Genomic DNA, 22,318 nt, shown 5'->3' on the forward strand with positions numbered 1-22,318 from the left:
ATTCCGGAGGGTTCCATCGATAGGCTTCGTAGCTTTGCCGTTGCAACGGCGGGTAGTAATCGCTCCAAGCCAGCATGCATTGTATACACCATATTCGTGTTGCACATTTATGCCGTGAGGTGACGCGTTCGTTGAGCATCTTTGGGTTGTAAGTCCAATGGCGTACCACACGCAGGCTATTTTTAGACCATGACGTCGCATCGTAAAGCGGAAGTAAAGCCGAAGTGGGACATTATAGACCCGCCCTCGCATAGACACAACGTAATTTGGGCTACTTTTCTCCGGTAATCTTTCAAAAACGAACATGCCGATCACGCATTGCTTTTTGGAACTTGTAGAAATGACCCTAGACATTACGACACATGAAGGATGTTTTCTTCATACGTTTCCGGAAACCAAAAACTCGGGAGGAAAAAAAGTGAAGACCGAATCAACTTGCGCAGACTTTAACACCAGCTTGGTGAATCCATTCACATTTCATATGCAGTAAACATTTTGTTGGTTTGGCATGGTCTCTCAGAGGACAAAGAGGTAAGCCATTTTTATACTTTTAACTTATTTTTTAAGCGTAACGTTGTGCCGTACTGCTTCTGTCTGAAAATGAATGACCTGAAAAGAATTACAGTGGTATCTGACTGCCACTGTTACCGTTTGTCATATATATATATATATATATATATATATATATACATATATATAAAAAAAACTTTAGTAAGGGGGAAGTGTAAATAAATTATAGAATTAAGATGTGTTATCAATGAAAAAATTAAAAGTGTTCGTTGGTTGTCACTGAGTAGCATTTGCGATCGCTACACAAAGCTAACTAAATTACCCCCAAGAACGGTAAGAGACGTAGGACAACCAGAGGATATATAAGAAAGACAAGGCTGATGGTAAAGGATAGCTTGTTGACACAGGAGAATGTCATTGTCAGTCGCGTCGATAAAAAAGCTAAAGCTATGCTTAGGTCGCCTCGTTTTTTTTCGTCTTTTTCAGCCTTTGACACGAAAGCCATCTCTAACTGAACATTTTTATGTTCTTCCACATCTTTGCCAGTCAATTTGGCACCAGGCACATCATTTTCGGAGAGAATTGGTAGGTTTAGCTCTGTAAACATCTCCTTCGTACACGATTTCCATTCATTTCCTATTAGGGACAAACGGTGGCTTGTCCCTACTTAGCAACAGTAGCTAATGTCATGAATATTCATGAACGTAAGTGACGTGTTGCTTGCGGTACGCCATTGAGTGTAAAGTGCTTCGATGCCGCAACGTTTTGTGGTCAAATTGACCGCGTGCGTGTACGGCGTACTTCCGGGGTGTGCGCGTGCATTTGTGCCTGCCCCCACCTTTGTGTTTATTGCACTGTTTATTGCAAAATTCATTCGTATGTTGTTCATTATTGTGCAGTCAAATTGTATCATTTTACATTGACACTGGTATGCTGGTAACCCTAATCCCTAAACCCAAAGTTGAGAATTTTTGACATTAGGTTTAATCTTTGAGTTAGCGGGAGTTCAATTAGTCAGTGGAGTTGATTTCAACAAATTGCATGCAGTTATTCAGTTATTTGCTAGCTTCAGGGCTCCTGAGTGGATAAGCTAGCGTGAGTCAATGGTGGTTGAAATCAACTCCACTGACTAATTAAACCCCCGCTAGCTCGAAGATTAAGCCTTATGTGAAAAATTCTGATCTTCCTCTTTAAATTCAATTACGAGAAAGTCCATTACATGCGATGACAATTTTATGTTGAGGCAGCAAAGGGAGAAATATTGGTAAAAAGTAACCAATAAATTACTTTTCAAGTAACTTAGTTACTTTGATAATAAAGTAATCAGTAAAGTAACTAGATTACGTTTTTGAGGCATAATCAGTAAATTACTTTTTCAAGTAATCTGTGACTCTGCCAACTACCCTGAAAGGAAAGTGGCCATTGGATGTCCTAAAAGTCGGTAGATGACATCACCTAATTTGCATAATGGCCGCTGAAGAAAAGAGGAATAACACTGTGGGGGAGGCAAAAACTGAGTTTAAAAAAAACAAAAAAAAAACAGAAAAAGTCGCTAGATTTGTCGCTAGTTGCTTTTGACCAAAAAAAAGTCGCCAAGAGGTTTTGGAAAGTCGCCAGATTTTGCGAAAAAGTCGCCAGGTTGGCAACACTGACAATTGCGCATCCATCCTTACACGTGTCTGCTTTCGCACTTCAAAAGATATGTAAATTAAATCACGAGTTTTTACTATTTGTGATGACAATATGTCTGTTTGCACGTGTTTTTGGGGTGCATGTGCGGTGTGTGATTGTTAAAATGCAGGTTATAGTTTATTGGTGTTTAAAAGCAAAACAGAATCCCCAAGTTCTCGTACTGATGTCCTAATTACGCTTTCCTACAAACCTTTATGTGCCCAGTCCACATAAAAAATACTTGCTCTTACCCGCAAAACATTGGCTTAACAGTAATTTTGTTTTGTGAGTTGTTTTACAGCATCTCTTATGGAGAACCTCACTCTACAGTCATGTTGTTTTGAGCATACAGAGTTCCTGCATATATTTAATTTAACATGGACTAGTCACACTCAGTGTAATGCATATGAAATGTCTGTCACGTACTGTTATCTACTCACCGGGACTCCTTGAGCTCCAACAGTACCAGGATCTCCCTGAGGACATGACACATGTGTCAGTGCTTTACAAGATCCGGTGTGCTTACTGAATAATGTGTGATGATTATCTAGATTTTGTCATGTAATCCTGTCAACACCGCTGAAAAGAGGATAAGATTAGAAGGGACTCATCAAATACATCCTGAGGAGACACAAGAGAGGGTAGTTTAGAATTAAACGAAGAGTTCCTGTTGCTGTAGTCTGCCCTGCAAACATTTGAAAGAAGAAAAATGATTACAGGATTACCGTATGTTCCCATACATACGACAAAAATACTATAACCATTTAAAATTAGATAATTGTTGTGTTCTTGCTACAAACTACTGTATATAAACTACCCTCAATCTACTTTTCTTCATCATGCTAACTTGGTAAATAGTCTCATTAATAAATCTTCTGTTGTGACGCAGACACGTTTTTTTTAGAGAGTCTTGTGGCCAGTAAAACAACAAACCAACACATGCTGTGCCACAACACAGCATGTAATTAAAGTTGCAACAGGCCCCAACAGTCAAGATTCAACTGCTTGGTTTTGCTCTCCGGCCTTTCGATACTTTTATGTTGTTTGTTGAACATCACCAGCATATACTTACTTTCTTGCAAGAGAATTTGTGCCAATGTTCTACAACACAGCTCTGACAACAGCGGGTTTTAAAATAAAAATACACAATTGCCCTGATAAGATTAGTAAGATTTTCCCTTAACACTTTACAATAAGCGTCCCTTAATTAACATTAGTTAATGCATTTTTAGACAATAACTAACGTTTCAGGAACATAATTCATATAATCCCTTATTTAACATAAATATATTAATATTAGTTAATGCATAACCAGACAGTAACTAATGGTTAAGTACCAAAGTGTATTTTTTGCATGTAACTGTTAAAGTTAGGACGCCACCTCGAATATTGTTTTATTGTTTTGAATATGTACAAGTCTTTGGTTGTGATTGCTTCAACTTCATTCATTTGAACTATTAATGGTTCAGCCTATCTGCTACCCATAGGTTACATGTGGGCCACTTTACAATATGGGTCCAAAAAGCATTCATACACGGTTTATTATGGTTAAGGGGAGGCACTTAAGCATTCATAATTTCCGAGTTAACTCTTGAACACCTAAGCCTATTTCAGCCAAATTTTTATGTTGCCTTTATATCGCAAAGAAAAAAATTCACATTGGCCAGGTTGAGTCCCTTTTTTCAGGACACCATAACATTCATGTCCAGACTGTTGTTTTGTTCAATGACCAATTATATTACAGAGAAACAATCTATACCTTTCTTCACCAAAAGTTTCTCTTCCTGTTGCGCCATCGCTCTCAAACTCTTCGCTGAACCTCTGTGGAAGTTTTATTGTTATCGATGACCGTCTTGCGGGCATTTCCTCACAAATAAAACGTGTTCTTTTTCGCCGTATTTTTATGCCGCTCTCCTGACTTCTTCTGTGTGTCTATTGCGGTAGTTCAAAGGGTCGCATGCGTAAATGCACCAATGCCAGTACATCAGAGAATAAATGAGCTTATTCGCTGGTTTCCTGGCAGTAGGAGAGTGAGATCACAGCAATGACACCCGTTTGGCTGTCAAGTGCAACTTCTCAGCTTTCAGGATCGGTTGATTTTTTTTTTCTATAGCACAAACTGTTTGGGAGTCATTGTAGTTCAAAGTACGCATGTGGAAATGTGTCGCCGGAGACACATCCATCCTTAAAGGGTTAAGGGACATGTGCTACACTTTACAATAAAGGTCCCAATAGTATTTAGTAGTTAACTATGGTTAAGTAATACTTATGAGGTACCTGTACAGATATTTTAAGATTAATATTAGGTATCTAACGTTAAATAGTACCGTACTTAAAGTTGGGTTCGCAGTACCCAATGACACACAGAGCAATGTTTACCAATTTGGAAGAATATAATCACTTACCCGGACCAATGTACATTAATAACTGTGTATTATTGCACTAATGTATACGTGAATTAATGTTAAGTATTGCATTATATAATTTTTTTGTTAGGGTACTAAACCATTAGTTTAGTTACTGTCTGCAGGCATGAAAATGGATCAGGGGTTAAAAAAGTGAGATGGGTGTCGAGGAAATATGTTCCGGTACACTGTACAACTAGGGCTATCCCAAACGACAAATTTTCTCCCGATTAGTCAGCCGACTATTTTCACAATAAGTCGACTAATCTAAACCCCCCCCCCACCACCTTTTTTTTTATTTTTTTTTTTTTATTTTTTTTTTTTTTTTAGCAATGACATTTTTGATGAGGCTTATTATTTCACAAAAACATTTCGGAACACTTAAATTCTTTATTAAAGCAACAATAAATCACAAAAAATGATGTCAAATGCTGATCGCATTAACAAGTGCAAAAGAATGGAATGTAAACAGATTCAGAACACTGACTTCGCCTTTCCAACATGATTCAAAACAATTAAAAACGTCTAGCATTAATATTATAGTATACTACTACACTGTATATAATAGTATTATAATCATTGCTAATCCGATTTTTCACAAAGGATGTCATTTTAAAGCTATTCTTTGTGTAGAATCTGAATTCTGAAGTGTGTGGGATTAACTCCAGAAATCGTTATTGATATGACGAACATGACATGCTTTTATTTTGAAATGTTCACCAGAAGTACGTTTGCTAAACCGCTAACAGTAAGCTTTACACTCCTGAAAAAAGCTCTTTTTGTCATTGCATGTGGTGTCAGTAATCAATTTTTATCATTTTTTTCGCTTGCAAATGCTGTTAACCAGCGATTTTTCATGTCTGAAGTGTCACCTTTTAACCAGAAGCTTGCGTTTTGGAGAAGACTGCCAATGTTTTATAGCAGTCTAAAGTAGGTAGTAGTTTTTTCCCCATTAGCCTCAATGTAGCAATGCTAACATTTACAGTGTTTAATAGAGATATCTTTCCTTATTTTGTATGTCTGAACTTTAAATTCCACGGCGTGTTGATGACCAATAAACATCTGTGATGTGAAAGGAACTGGAATCTCATATTCCATCAATACGCACGTGTACACGCACGCACAAATGTATGCACGTACGCTCACGACGATAAAACGCAACTGTGAAAATTACTGCCCTCATTTTTATTTACCGTGCGATAAATGGACTCACTGCATATAACGACAGGCTTGGCAACTTCAATAAAACATGTCGTTTGTTAGTTAGATGGACTTACAATCTGCCAGCTTGTCTCCTGTCGTCTTCCAAAATTACAACTACGTGACAGCGCTTTAAGTGTTAATTTACGACTGACGTACAGTCAAGCTTGGCATTGAAAAGGCAGGACACAAGAGTGTACCCTCCTTTGTTTCGTTGAAATAAGTCAATGTTTTGGCCACTCTGGTGCGCTTTTCCGGCTTTGTGCCGCTTTCCCCGCTTGCATACCATGCGTCAGACATTAAAAAAAGAATTTCCAGAACCAGACTACCCACCTTAAAGGATCTCAGATCCCCTCAGATCTACACAATTCACGTAGGTCATCCTTTTTTACTTCAAAACGGCGAATTTCACCGAAAGGTGAGAGATTTTCATGCCTGTGTCTGGTTGTGCATTAACTGATGTTAATTAATATATTTAGATAAGAGATTATATGAGTCATTATGTTACTTAAACATTATTGTCTAAAAATGCATTAACTAATGTTAATTAAGTGACCCTTATTGTGCAGTGTCACCGACTTTCCCATTCATATAATCAGGAATCGTATATGTGACAGCAGCCTGATCGAAGAAAAAGTTCAGGCCAGAAAACAAGAGCAGATACTGGATGAGAAAATCAATAACTTTAGAAATACTCAATATTGTAATCTTTTACTAGCTGCTTGCAACCAACTTTTACATCCCATCCTTCAAGTTGAGAATCACCAACAAGTAGCAGCGTTCATCCAGGCAAACAAACATTCCCATTTAAATCTATGGAAAATGTTGAGCCTCCAATGAGCTTGTAATCCATGTTTTGGAATATGGAAGGAAGCAAGAGCACCCATGGAAAACCTACAGGGTCAATTAATCATATGTTTGGAAAATAGAAATGTGGGATAAATAAGCTCATGACACTTGTGTAGTACCTTTGACTTGCATGTCACTTAGAATTCAACACTTCTTTTGCCAATTCACCACTAGCCATTAAATCAACATTTGAAACCATTCAGCCTATTTACTGAACTGTACTGAAACATTAAGTTGTCAGTCAACTAGACTAAAAAGCTTAAACAGGGAAAAAAATATCTACCGTAACGCAATGCCAAACTAAAAGCCTTGTTAGACAGTCTAACATGATGTTAAATCGTCTATACATTAGGGGGGGAAATAATGCTGGGATTTTACACTTCTCAGGACTGAGTGGCCCCAAGGCATCATCAAGTCCTGTTCATTGTCTGAGTGCACAGCTTACAGTGTATGACGCACCATGGTTATGAAGCCCTTTCTGATGGCTTTTTCCTCCACAGATGGAGGCTTTCAGGTCCATCTACTATGCATTTAAAGTGGAAAAATAAGACATAAAGCAACAGTGCGAACCCTCGAAGCAGCAGACTTCATAATTACAGTATAAAGTTAAGAAGGCCATCACAATACAAATGACATATGTCCCTGGGTGGGTAAGGTAAGGGCAAATATACACGTACAGCGATACTAGCCTATACTCTTTAGATGACTGTATATAGCTATTGTACCCTTCTGTATATTGCTACAGCTGGAGAGGTTCACACATCGTAGGCCAACTCACTGAGACCTGACATGAACATTATTAAAGGGCAGTTTATTCCAAGAATGACCATAGAATCAGTTTTTCTGGACCTTGCTTTTATTTTTTTCATGGACATAAGGTCATACACTGCAAAAACACTAAAACTAGTTAAATTCCCTTGTTTTCAGTGTAATTCTACAAGAAATAAGTGAAATTATCTGCCAGTGCAATTATCTGCCAGTGCTTCAAGTAAATTTTACTTAGATTTCTTGAAATAAGCTTATTTTTAGCAAACTGTTTTTCTTAACAGACTTATTTTGAGCAATTAGTTTTGTTTTGTTTTTTATCTTAAAAAAGCTTGTTTGTCAGCAATGTCCTGAATTCAAGAATAAATATTGTTCAAAACATTTTAAAGCAAGTTTTTCTCTATTTTAGGTGAAAAATTACCAACTTTTAGATGTATGGGCTTAATCCCAAATAGTAATAATGATTTAAGGTAAATGGAAAAATCTGGCGCATTAATCGGTTAACCAGTCTTAAACACTCAAAACAAGATGGAGAAAATTATTTGACTAGATTTAAAGGGATCCACGGATAGACTTGTTTTTAAAAGACGAACATGAGTTAAAACAATTTGACATTGAAAACTTTCTTGAGGTTTTCATTTTTATACAATTTGTCAAATTAGTTTAACTAGTAGGTCGTATTTGTTGTAGATATCGCAGTGTGGAGACATCACTGGGTTACGCTGCCAGGCTTCCAGAGTATGACTCTAGCGACATAAACATGGCATCCGTTCAACCCTTTCAATTTGAACCGGAGAGAAACATTAATGAGCATAATAGATAGGACGAGGCGATGACAAATCCGGTATTCTGCCAAAATGTTCGACACCGGTGAAACGTCATACAAGAGACGAATTTGACACACAAAGTAGTACCGTGCGCTTTCAACTTGTTTTGTTTAGATACATACAGACAGAAAATACTAAAGATGCCTTAAGAAAATACTTTAATGTAGTAATATCAAATAAGGGTGGTTTAAATATGCTATGTGACTAATGTGCATAACCGGCATTTAATGGGGGGCTAGGCCCCTCCGGTGGCCGAAAAGTGTCATTGCATGTAATTGACTTTCCTACATATATAAAGGTTGTAAAGCAATTAAACTGCAACAAAAATGAATGAAATGAACAAAAAAATATATTTTTATAATGGGTCAAAATTATTTTCAGAACATATAATATGACTAGCAATTTAGACGGTCATTTGCTTTGCATATAAATTAAAATATATATATATTTTTCAAATTATTATTTTTTCTATGAAAATATTTTTTTGATTGAAGCAACTTTTTGGGTGATTAAATGATTTAGACACAAATGTCCTACCCATAATATGGGCCAAACACAAAAAGCATTGCTTCAATCAAAGAAAACCTTTTCGATGAAAAATTAAGTGTTCAAATGCAAATTTTTCAATCTCAAATATTTTTTCGCATTCAAAAACTTTTACCATCATTTTTTTTTTTTTTTTTTTTTTTTGATTGAAGTGATTTTTCTTTTGAAAATATTTTTTTTTTTTGGCAACTTCTATTTTTTGATTGAATAATGACAAAAATGTCCTAGCCAAAATGTGGCACAAACACAAATCAACATTACTTCAGTGATTGAAGAATGAAGACACAAATCTACCTCCATATGGCTCCGCCCAGGGGATAGAATTTTTGACTGGGGTAACTAAATTGGCACGACACCGGCAGGCGTACCATATTCAATGGATGACGATCTTAGCGAAAAGTATTGCCTAAGATGCCTGATTTAGAATTCATTGTCAACTTATTATAAATATTCTTGTAAGTTAATTTTATTGCTGACACCGCGTTTCAGGGTCATCAACATGTTTAGCCCCCCTCCCTGCCCCAAAAGTCAAACTCCGCCTATGCTAATGTGGTCAACAGATCAACAATCTGCTTTAAAGCTACCACAAGAAAACAATGCTTAAATGTATGAGGGGGAAACGCATGCAAGAAGTATTTTGAGGCAATGAAAAGGTAATAAAAGACTCGATAAAAACACAAATAGTAAGTATTCGCCGCTTTTAACCGATGAGTGCATGTGTTGGATGTTTCGCAGCGTAGAAAGAATTGCAGAACACCGGTAGTGTTCGTCTAGTGACAGTGACCAACTACGTGATCACCCCGAGTGTCCATTGCACGCATAAAACCTGGCGCCCTCCGTAAGTCAAAACATGTACTAAACATTAGATTTTTAAATCAATGGCAACATTTTATGCGTTTCTAATAACGTTTTAGTAAAATACAATTTTGTCTTATTAGAGCCTACAAGTAAATCCAAGGTTCCCTTTAAGAAAAATAATCTGATTAAGACATTATAAACGTGTCTAGCTTTCATGTAGCATCAGTAATGACTTTGCAGTACTCGTGTTTATCTGCTCCCTGCAATTCCGCGCCGTCTTGGTACTGAAGAACTGTTGGAGTTGAAAAGATATCCTCTAAAGTTTTCTTTAGATTTGTAAGTATGCAAGGTCAGCATGTGTCAGAAGATGTGCCTCTTGAGTACCACCAACCGCTTTCATTATCACTAATTAATTGGTCCACAATTAGACTACACGGGGCTACAGTTCAGTGTACTGTGTATTCTCTCTTGTTAATTTGGAGAATATTGGGCCTCTGCTAATGTTTACTTTCTCAAATTCATTTGTGTTTGCAGTTGCGCTTAGCCCCTTGTGCGTCATCCAAATGACTTTATAGTAGTAAGCTATCACGAGTCCTGCTATCGGTCTGATTAATTAATTAAGTTGTCCTAAGAGTGATTATGTTTCAACTCAAATGACTGGTCTATAAATCTCCAAAGTCTGTTAAAAGCCCTGGACTTGATTGGTTAAAATGCGTATTGCTCATGTAGGATTGGTGGTCAATGAGGCTTTTATTTAGGCAGAGAGGAATGAGCTAAATTCTACAAAAATACAATTTACAAGAAGAGTCCAAACTATAGTCCTCATTATACACTATGCCAATATTTGTTGAGGTTTTAATTTATTAAAAACTTGCAAATGAGAGAAGGCTGGTGATGAGCAACAAACTTACACAAAAAAATGTGGATGTTTCTGAATTATGTATTAAAGGAGATGTGAAAGATTAAAAGCGAAAGTTAAAATATTCCTGTTAAACCCACATTTTTGACAGTTCCTTATTTTGACAGCATAATTACAGGCAGCCAACATTTCCCCACATGAACGTTTTATAGGTTCAGAAGAATTAAGGGGAAAACACTTAATCAGTAAAAAGTTTACAATGATGCCTACTGCAGGTAGCAATTGTACTACCATATCTTTAATTACAGGAGAGAGAATGCGGAGTTGCAGTCTTTGTAAGGTGGAGTTTTGAAAACTGCATAATAACAGGCAAGAAGCTGATCAGGTTGCTTCATATTCCAGTGTTTGATGGTTTATAACATTCACTGTGGGAATCCCAACTTTACCATTTACACGATCAAAGCCAATGTATTGAGGCCTTGTACAGTATATTCAAGTTCATGCCTCATTAACAGTCAATGGAGCTGTCGTTAGTGGGGGGCCAGACATGTTTTACAGTTGACAAGAGTTATTTCCTCAGGCGATGACCGCACTGACTTTTTTTTCCATCCTTCAAGACTGACTTCTGGGTGTTCTTACAAACTTATGACATTTGTTTGTGTCTTGTATCCAACTTTCATGCCCCATATTGTACATACAATATGTAACCTTTCAAAAATGAGAGTAAAGTCCTTTGAGTCCTAATATATCTACATAACCCACGTAACAGAGATATCGCTCACAAATACAAATGTGAACCTAACAATTTTGTAGAAAAAAAACAGTCCGAGCACCATAATCTTGGGAAATCTGTATCATTTGTAAATACTGCTAGCATGTTGTCTAGAAAGCACATTGCCAAGCCATAATAACCAGGCTGTCAGAAACTGATAAGAGTCCAAGTTGAAGTCACTGATCCCTGTGGTTACATTCTTTTCATATTTGAAAGTACAGAATTAACAGTGCGAGCTTCAAATTGTCGTGTAACTGAATCAAGCAAGATTCTGACATTATACCCTGCAAACCTGACAATTGTCCTATTTACAAAATGAGAGGGTACTTTAACAGCTCATCTTCAAATCATATTGCCTCTGTGAAAATAACACATTTCCTTTACTGTGTGTTGAGGAAGATGCGACTGCTTTGCTTAGTTGGTTTCTTGTACTAGAAATGAATTGAGTCTTTGTAGGACTTGCGAGGTCTCTTAGCCCACATGTGGTGGATTAAAACTAAGACTGGCCCAAAATAAATGTTAAAAAACTTGGGGGGTAGGGGGAATTAAACGTGCACCCAAAATACTTCAAATACATCAAACCAATATTGATTTGTTCAGTTGGTCAGAAGAGGAAAACCATGTAAAAACGTTAAGTACATAAATAGCTACAACATAAACAATGTATCTATTCAGATATTTTCAAGAACACTAAATAGAGTCATGAATTAGCAGGAGCCCATGCAAGCTGACTTTTGGTGACAGAAAGTATCCGCCAGTGACTGGCAGCCAATCACATAAGTGTATTTACAGTGTTTGTTATTTGAAGTTATTTTAGTACAACTAAATTATATAATATTAATATATACAGTGGGTCAAATAAGTATTTAATCAACCACTAATTGTGCAAGTTCTCCCACTTGAAAATATTTCAGAGGCCTGTAATTGTCAACATGGGTAAACCTCAACCATGAGACACAATGTGGAAAAAAAACAAAAAATCACAGCGTTTGATTTTTAAAGAATTCATTTGCAAATCATGGTGGAAATAAGTATTTGGTCAATACCAAAAGTTGATCTCAATACTTTTTTATGTAGCCTTTGTTGGAAATAACGGAGGCCAAATGTTTTCTATAACTCTTCACAAGCTTTTCACACACTGTTGCTGGTATTTTGGCCCATTCCTCCATGCAGAACTCCTCTAGAGCAGTGATGTTTTGGGGCAGTCGTTGGGCAACACGGACTTTCAACTCCCTCCGCAGATTTTCTATTGGGTTGAGATCTGGAGACTGGCAAGGCCACTCCAGGACCTAGAAATGCTTCTTACGAAGCCACTCCTTTGTTGCCCTGGCTGTGTGTTTGGGATCATTGTCATGCTGAAAGACCCAGCCACGTCTCATATTCAATGCCCTTGCTGATGGAAGGAGATTTTCACTCGAAATTTCTCGATACATGGCCCCTTTCATTCTTTCCTTTACACAGATCAGTCGTCCTGGTCCCTTTGCAGAAAAACAGCCCCAAAGCATGATGTTTCCACCCCCGTGCTTCACAGTGGGTATGGCGTTTTTCGGATGCAATTCAGTATTCTTTCTCCTCCAAACACGAGAACCTGTGTTTCTACCAAAAAGTTCTATTTTGGTTTCATCTGACCATAACATTTTCCCAGTCCTCTTCTGGATCATCCAAATGCTCTCTAGCGAACTGCAGACGGGCCTGGATGTGTACTTTCTTCAGCAGGGGAACATGTCTGGCAGTGCAGGATTTGAGTCCCTGGCGGCGCATTGTATTACTGATAGTAGCCTTTGTTACTGTGGTCCCAGCTCTCTGTAGGTCTTTCACTCGGCCCCCCCGTGTGGTTCTGGGATTTTTGCTCACAGTTCTTCTTATCATTTTGACGCCACGGGGGGAAATCTTGCATGGAGCCCCAGATCGAGGGAGATTATCAGTGTTCTTGTATGTCTTCCATTTTCTAATAATTGCTCCCACAGTTGATTTCTTTACACCAAGCGTTTCACCGATTGCAGATTCAGTCTTCCCAGCCTGGTGCAGATCTACAATTTTGTCTCAGGTGTCCTTCAACAGATCTTTGGTCTTGGCCATAGTGGAGTTTGGAGTGACTGAGGGTGTCTTTTATACCGATAATGAGTTAAAACAGGTGCCATTAATACAGGTAACAAGTGGAGCCACGTTAGACCTCGTTAGAAGACATTAGACCTCTTTGACAGGCAGAAATCTTGCTTGTTTGTAGGTGACCAAATACTTATTTTCCACTCTAATTTGGAAATACTTTAAAAAATCAAACAATGTGATTTTTTTCCCCACATTCTGTCTCATGGATGAGGTTTACCAATGTTGACAATTACAGGCCTCTGTAATATTTTCAAGTAGGAGAACTTGCAGAAATGGTGGTTGACTAAATACTTATTTGCCCCACTGTATATAATGCCAAACTAAGTACTTTTCAGTTTTAGTCTAAAGAAAATTCAAGCGTTTACACAGAATGGTGCAATTACAGTGTAGCTATCCTTGTGATCTGTGAAAAGCAGACGGATTCCGGTAAATCATTAGGCTGTTTAATGTTCCCTGACATTGTTGCAGAAAGACATTTTATCTGTTTGTTGGTGTTTGTGATGCTGCACTGTTCATGCCCGTCGGCGCTCCAGGAAACGAGAATTGTCCCTTTTGCGTTGTTAGCGTTCAAGCATAGTTAGCTTGCTAACTGCAGATCGTAATTGCACTGTTTTACTCAGCAACTGTTTCACTGATAGACCTACAGACAAAAGCCTTAAAGTTCTTATATCATGATTGGCAATGTTTCTAGATACATTATGAATGATGGGATTCATATGGGTTTTTTTTAGGTCTGTATTAATTATGTATTACTTTCATACAAGGGCATAGGTTTGGTCAAACATTGGTAGGGACTAAATAACAGCATAACCTACATGTGCACTTTTTGCTGGGGACAGGACATTAAAAGACCAACCAGATTATTGAATGGGGTCAGGGCTAAATTTCCCACGATAATGAACCCAATTAATTGACAGGCTAAATGATCAATGCAAATTAAATCTGTAATGACTTATACTAACTTTCATGTGTATTGGTTCATGTCATACAAAGTTCAATTCAAACCTTTGTTTTCAAAAACTACTAGAGATATTTTGTCCTTTATTTAAAAAAGCGGGGAGCTATCCAAGAATGGGTCCAGCACCTCTAGACTCAAACTAATGTATTGTAATATAAAAGTGGTTTGGAGGAAAATAGTGAAAATTAATCTGAGATATCCAAGGACTGATCTACATCTGAGGCAAAGTACTCATGAAATTCTGACGTGTGATTTCATTTCACAGATTTTTTTTTTTTTTTTTTTTAATGTCAGTTCATGTCCGTGTCCCTCTGAAGATGACCCATTCTTGGTTAGCTCCCTATTTTTTATTTTTTTAATATAGGGATTTACACTCTGAAGCCGCCGCATTGCATTACCGTAATGCATATAACGCAAACCAGATGAGGGACGGCTAGCTTGACTTCGTCGTTCCTTGTTGAGGTTGGCCTGACTGGAGTAATTTTGCAGGTTAGCAAGTTCACACAGTTTAATGTTATGCTAACTCTGATGCAGGTCGGCCTTTCAGTAGCAAAATTAGAGGCAATTCCCCCAGCTCCACTACATTGATGTCTTTTTACATTACTTACAGTGGCTGTCCTGGCCGGGAAAAAACTAATATCCCTCCTCTTTGAAGGGGGCGGAGAATCCGCCATCTTGTCGATGTTAACCTGTCGGGGCTGTGTGAGTGCGTGTGTGTCTGTGTGGAACATAGCAACATATGGGAAAACAATCTAAATTACCAATATAAATTACCAATATAACTGAACTCATTATATAATAGGCCTGAACAATATTGGATAAAACTATTGCTGCGATTTTTTGGGGGTTTGCGATATATTGCAAGATTAAAAAAAAATATATATATATTTAAAAAAAAAAAAATCACTAGATGACTTGAATAGCTGTTTGGAAAGACTTTTGATGACTCACCATGACCACAGTGTACAGTATTCCATCGTTTTTCGTGGTTAATGGGGACCAGAACCCGCCGCGATAAGTGAAAAACCGCGAAGTAGCGCAGCCCCCCGCCCTCCCCAAATTTTTTTTCTATTTGTGTGTATGCTCAATGTATTTTTTCAGATTTAGCATTGGAAAGAGATACATATAAGACATGTTTTTTTCACACTTTTTTTCCCCAAAGTATGATTTATTAAAATGTATATACATATACAGTATATATATATACAGGGTGACCCAAAAAAAAGTTTACACTGCCATAATACAACTTAAATGCCATGTTTATTCATCTTAGAATTAGAATTTAATCACAAATTATACATTATTGTAAAGAACATGTACAGTACACTCTATTTTTCAATGTGTCCTCCCTTAAGTGTCACAACAGCCTCCAGGCTCCTGCGGAACACTTGACAGGTCTTCTTTATGTAGGATGCTGTCATCTTTTCCCAAGATCTAACAATGGACCTCTCCAAGGCTGCCACACAAGTTTGTGGCTTCTTACAGGCACTGTCCTCCACAGTTGCCCATATGCTATAATCCAGGGGATTGAGATCTGGACTCTGGGGTGGCCACATATCACCTTGTCAATCAACTTTTTGGTCCGCACAGATCGGCACTTCCAGACCCAGGTTTTCGTGAAGCTGTTCCAGTATCTTTCAGCTTCTTTTTAACTTTGTAGACTGCACATCTGGATATTCTCAGATTAGCTGCAATCTCTGTAGGTGTCAGACCGGCACGCAGCAATTCAGGTACAACTAAAGTTTTCTTCATTTTTAGCAGAAGCACAGGAATTGTAGAGACGAGAGATTACCAGCTGCATTGAGTGACCTTAATGAATCACTTAAGCATGAAAACCTATTTAGATATGTTTCAATGGCTTTTAAACAAGCAGTCAACTGAGTGTAAACTTTTTTTGGGTCACCCTGTATATATATATATATATATATATATATATATATATATTATTATTTATTTTAATAAATGGCTTTTAAGCACTTTAAGTGTAAGAATTATGATGAGTTGTAAACATAAATGTCCCACCGAATCATTTTTAAACAAGAATAAAGTATGGTAGTAGAAAAATGCTTGGCTCTATTAAATGCTTCTGTTTACCTAACTTGGCTGTGACTCTTGGAGTGACATCGAAATTACAAACTCCTCATGATCACTTCTGGGGTTTATTTTATAAGTCTCGAACGTCTCCACACACACACACGCACGCACACCCCACACACACATTCATTCCAGCCTGCGCTACTTGCAGAAACTGTTTAACAAGTTAAACAATGATTGACAGATTGCTGCCCGTGTGAAGTCGTTTCTTTGGCAAGATCAAAGACATCGTTAACTTTAATAAGCAAGTGCTGCAGTGACAGAGCTGGGAGAGGGGGTGAGTGAGGCTGTGCGAGCAAATGAAGCATAGCAAAGGCTTGTGGATTGGAATTTTTTTTTTTTTTAAACTATCGCACGTCCTTGCGATGGGACTATCGCGCATGCGCACATCGCTATGGCGATGTTTAAACGATATATCGTTCAGGCTTATTATATAATGCAAATAAAGGTTGCTTAAAAGTTGGTGGGGACAATTTGAGCATCCTGAAAAGTTGGTAGTGTCATGTCCTTACCGTCCCTATGCAAACCTACACCCTTGCTTTCAGCTCTGGGCTACACCAACTTTTCGGTCAAAACACTTCCAGATTCCAGAGGGGGGAAATGGTTTATTATGACAGCAGGAAGAGTTCCAAATTACTGAGTAGGCTTAAGCTGCAAGTCAGAGTGGTGGAACACTCAAAGGAGTTAAGAGAAAGCTGAAAATAGCGGTGAACACATGTAACAAGTGGGTGTGTTCCCAGATGCCTCCTGTGCCCTGGTTTCGTCACTTGCTGTTTTCAAGTTGCACATAATGTGTGTAGTTTAGTTTCAGTGAGGGAACTATTAAGATTGATGACATGTGTATGGGTCAAACTTTTGGCATCCCTTGGCACACAACACAACCCTCCCTACTACCCAATGCCATTAAGTTGAGCTAAATTCAGTTACACATTGCTCCCATGGTTGTGTTATGTGTATTGCATGTGCCTCAAAGCAGCTATTAGAAAATGATGCTCTGTCATCATTGTGTCTCTAGCTGAAGGGCCGTGAATGATGCTTTTTCTTTCCTTTTATCCTCAATAATTCTGACCTTTAATCATGGTGGTCTCAACCAGTCTACTGATGCATGATCATGATGAGTCCCGGTTCCACCTGGATAGACATTCTGTGTGGAAATGTTGCAGCCGAACACAACATTATAGTAATTATCTTGTTCTTGTTCGCACTTCAAATACCACAAAGTCAATACCACCAACTGTGTTGTGATAGAAGAAAACACACGCAAATACACACTGTCTGGCCAGCTAAATCTGGTGTAACGTTCAAGTATTTTAAACTGTTTTCCCCTTTTCTTGTTAGTGTATACTCTTTGTGTTTGTAGTAAATAATCACTATACCATAATATATCCTACCTTTAGTCCTGCCTCTCCTGGAGGTCCTGGCTCACCCCTCTCTCCAGGAAGACCCTGTACAAAAAATAACACTTAAATACCTGCAAAATGAAGCAATTATCAGAGAATCCCAAAATTTGAAAAATAAGGTCCTAATAAAACCTTTTTTTTCCCCTAATTTGTAAAAAGTCTAAATGAATATGTGTGATAGGTGCTTTAATATCTGTAGCCTTTGCTAAATTCTGTTTTTTTGTTCTCATAGAACTTGCACATGCATGTGTTGACTTGCATACATCATTTTTTTTCCCAAAAAGAAATGTCAAAATTCTGAATTAGTCTCAAAATTGTGAAATTTTAGGTGTATCAAATGTGATAGTACATTTGGTAATAAAAGGATAATAATAACTAGCCCTGCAAGCAGGACTGAACGGGCCCTCGCACAACGTATTGACTCCCCAAATTTCATCGCTCACCGTATGGATGTGCAAAATTTGGTGAGTTTTCGAGCATGTTCAAGCCTTCAAATTGGCCATTTTCATTTGCCATGAAGAAGGAGAATGAAAATACACCATTTTTTGTTGGGTTTGAAACATGGGTGCAAGAGACTTTTTGGAGCACTTATGCTTAAAGTATCGACTCCCCAAATTTCATCGCTCTACATTGGAAAAACCTAAATGGAGAGGCCTTTTTGAAAATTTTAACGGGGCGCCACAGAGTCCTTTGGTTAAAATTTTTTCGCAACGTTGCAAAATTATCTAAATTTATGCAATGCTGCATATATGTGCAAATTTTGGTGAGTTTTTGAGCATGTTCAGGCCTTCAAATTGTCCATTTTCATTTGCCATGAAGAAGAAGATTTTGACCCCACCGCTTCAACGAAAACTATTTTTCAATAGATACCTGAACACATGCATGCCAGACATGAAAAAGATTTCGCCTTGCATCAGGATGTTATTAGTCATTTGACCGACTTTGGTACCCCACCCAGGTCAGGCCCGTGAATGAAAACTCACCATATAACTTAATACCTCATATGTCTCAAGAACAGTCTAACCAATTTTGGGGAGGATCCAACTAACTAATTAGGCGCAATGGTCTCAAACATGCACGCTTTTTATGGAATAAAATTGCGTGTTTTTTATTCTTCAATCCAAAATACCCGATTTCCTATTGGGTTTGGAGCATGGGTGCAAGAGACTTTTTGGGTTCGTATGATGTCCCTTAAAAGCTACAATGTCACCTTCGCTATAGTAAAAACCTGCTACGCTATGTTTAAATTAATCAGAATTACTTGTACCTTTAAAGTGTTTCCTTGAATTAATTATGAACATGTCCAAAAATAATAGAACATCATTATCAAGAATTACCTGAGGTCCAGAGAATCCAGTCGTCCCGCTGTCACCCTGGTTAGGGACAGGTTTATTAACAATGATATTATCAGCAGAATCCAACATTCGTTCATCTGCTTCTTTAGAGACTTACCTTGATTCCAGGCAGTCCTCTTGGTCCTGGTAAGCCATCGTTCCCCTGCAGAACCAAGAATAGAAATCGTTAATTCCATTTAAAAATATGATAACCCCAATTCGAAACAGATTACACAGTCAACATTCCACAAAAAAAGAAAATTGATCATTTTGTAAATACACTTTTACATTTTAGGAGAAAAAAAAACTACGGAGTAAAATAAATTAATAAATGCTTGAACGTAAGACTAACCTGTGTATGCATTAGGTACTTTGTTCTAAATATATAATACTGAGCATTGATAAGAGCAGAAACTAACAAGCAACCAACAATGAACTCCCAATTTTCTGGACAAAAACTTACCTTCTTCCCCATCAATCCAGGAGGGCCAGGATTTCCTGTTTCACCCTAAGAGAAAATGGGGGGGGGGGGGGGGGGACATAAATAAATTAATAAATAATAATAATAAAATAATTATGGACACTTTTGAATGTTCATAGATACATTTTTAAATCACATGCCTGATTCGTTTTCATAGTAAATGGGAATGACTAAGGTTCAGTGTTTTCCATTGGATTATGGAACACACATTGAGAAATATACATCTGGAACAAAATTCGCGTAATTATAATGTATCACAAAATACAGATATAAATTAACGGAGTACTCACAGGCTTACCATCAGCTCCGGGTGGTCCTGCTTCCCCTTTCTCGCCCTGAGAAAATAAAAATAAAAAAAATAAAAATTAAAAATAGGCATAATCCAGAATTGTATGATAAATATGCACACACACAAAAAACAGTAAAAAAAACCATAGGAGTGAAAAAGATAATTTTCTTAAGAATTTATAAGTTTTGTCTTTGACTTTGTATATTAATGCATGCATAATGTATAAATAATGAATACATGTTCATAATTCATTTATTAATATACCATACAATTATTATTATAATATATTTATATATTATAGTCAAGTGACATAATAATTAAACTGAGCTGTGGATGCGGTGGCGCGCCTATTAAAATAAATAACAAGTACCAACAGTATTCAAAATAGCAAAGCAATGCACCAAACTGCATACAACATCTGCTGTTTCCCAGAAGGACAAATATCAAATCACTATTTAGAGGTCTCAACATCAAATGGGCGATAACAACAGCTGCAATAAGCCGGCCGCAGCTTCACTTTAAAATCTGTAGAGAAAGTTAAAAAGAGGGTGGTAATCATTAGTGCTATCTGGTTGTGGTATCCTGCAACCGCAAACATGTTCCTCCCTTTTATCAGGACGGTTAGCACAGCCGCTAATGGGATCATTCTGTACATTCATTCACTTTCTTGAGATTATTCTATTTCGGACGCAACAGGAATTGAGAAACTGCTCACTTGGTTGTCATAAATTTGGTGTTGTCGATTCTGGCTGGTTGGTAAACTAACAAAAAAAAGCCACAAAATAGATTTGGTCTGAATCATGTTTGCAGTGATAACTGCAACCTTCCTCTTTTAAGTGCAAATGATGAATGTGTCCAATAACGACCAGATTGAAATAAGCCCAAGGAAAATGTTAATTGAACGGAGTACAATTTTCAAGGTGTATGAGCATTTTTACCATGAGTCCTGGCGGGCCACGCTGCCCAGGAGGTCCAACGACACCATTGGAGCCTTCAACTTCTGCAATCGTGGCTTTTCGATCCAGAGGACACTGACAAAACAGTATAAGTGTTTTGAATGATTGTAAACAGGGCCAAACATTTACATAAATTTTCATGTACAGCAGGCCCTAATTTTGAGAAAGTCATACTTTAAATTCTCCGTCATTCATTTATCATAATCCCAAATGAAAGTCCTTTGATTTGTAGTTTTACACATAGAACAGCTAACGTATTGTTCTTTAGAAATCTTACTGAATTTGGAAGCACTGATTGCACACATTTGGGATGGCAATGATTCATATAATTTCACTTACCCTTTCATCATCCTGTGAACCATAAGTAAAAGAGAACAAAAGAGGATAGTTAGTAGCATTCAGCATGAATAAAGACATACTGCATGGATTTGGATTTATATTCACATATACAGTAAGTCCATACAATTGTATTACCATACAATTAAGTTAAAGGTTTTACCACATAGAAGATCTCACAAGCTGTCTCTCTCTCACTCTGAAGAGGATCACAGTACAGACGCAGTTTCTGGATTTGCAACTAGCAGAGAGACAGCGTTAATTTCATTAAAAAGGTACATCCTCAACCGTAGATTTACTTTGTGACAGCATGGTCTATACGTATAGTGGCCATTCACTACATAATGCAAAGGATAACATTCATTCATTTTACCAACAGTGATTCAACATTATGCAGTGCACTTACAGGGACGGTGACATCTATTCCACGCCTCTTTGCCACCTGTGTCTTCCCATTGATGTAAATGGGCTCCATTGGCTCCGGTGTGATTTCCTCAAGTCGTTGATCATCAAGGAAGCTGGTAACTTGGCTAGGTCTTACTAGGAGTTTAAGCTGATGCCACATCCCATCATATAGATCCTAATAGAAGGTACAAAAAATTACTTCAAAGTTCTGTAACTATTGACAACGATTACTGCACAAGTGGATAATTTTGGATCGTCGCTAAATCAAAGCCATTGGCGGAGTTTGACTTTTGTGGGAGGGGAGAGCAAAACATATTGATGAGCCCAAAATGCAGTGTCAGCAATAAAATTAATTTACGATATACTGTATATACATATATAGCTTTCCACTTGAAAATATCAGTGAGGCCTGTAATTGTCAACATGGGTAAACCTCAAGCATGAGAGAAAGAATGTGGAAAAAAAAAACTGAAAATGACATTGATTTTTAAAGAATTTATTTGCAAATCATGGTGGAAAATAAGTATTCGGTCAATACCAAAAGTTCATCTCAATACTTTGTTATGCACCCTTTGTTGGCAATTACAGAGGCCAAACATTTTCTGTAACTCTTCACAAGCTTTTCACACATTGTTGCTGGCATTTTGGTCCATTCCTCCGTGCATATCTCCTCTAGAGCAGTGATGTTTTGGGGCTGTCGTCGGGCAACACGGACTTTCAACTCCCTCCACAGATTTTCTATTGGGTTGAGATC

The 22,318-nt window shown here is 37.6% G+C and overlaps 1 protein-coding gene across 1 annotated transcript in view; it reads right to left on the reverse strand.

The window, feature by feature from the left end:
- Positions 1 to 22,318, reverse strand: part of si:dkey-225n22.4 (collagen alpha-1(XXI) chain) — a 92,226-nt gene that overhangs the window by 44,340 nt on the left and 25,568 nt on the right. Inside the window, exons 10-19 of the mRNA XM_057824177.1 lie at positions 21,566 to 21,739; positions 21,323 to 21,400; positions 21,163 to 21,174; positions 20,806 to 20,898; positions 19,869 to 19,913; positions 19,561 to 19,605; positions 19,216 to 19,260; positions 19,101 to 19,136; positions 17,755 to 17,808; positions 2,622 to 2,657 (exon numbers count right to left, since the gene is read on the reverse strand). Of these exons, the coding sequence (XP_057680160.1) occupies positions 2,622 to 2,657; positions 17,755 to 17,808; positions 19,101 to 19,136; positions 19,216 to 19,260; positions 19,561 to 19,605; positions 19,869 to 19,913; positions 20,806 to 20,898; positions 21,163 to 21,174; positions 21,323 to 21,400; positions 21,566 to 21,739 (618 nt within the window). The remainder of the gene's footprint in view (positions 1 to 2,621; positions 2,658 to 17,754; positions 17,809 to 19,100; positions 19,137 to 19,215; positions 19,261 to 19,560; positions 19,606 to 19,868; positions 19,914 to 20,805; positions 20,899 to 21,162; positions 21,175 to 21,322; positions 21,401 to 21,565; positions 21,740 to 22,318) is intronic.

Source organism: Corythoichthys intestinalis, chromosome 20 (assembly GCF_030265065.1).
Source record: "Corythoichthys intestinalis isolate RoL2023-P3 chromosome 20, ASM3026506v1, whole genome shotgun sequence".
NCBI classification, from domain to species: domain Eukaryota; kingdom Metazoa; phylum Chordata; class Actinopteri; order Syngnathiformes; family Syngnathidae; genus Corythoichthys; species Corythoichthys intestinalis.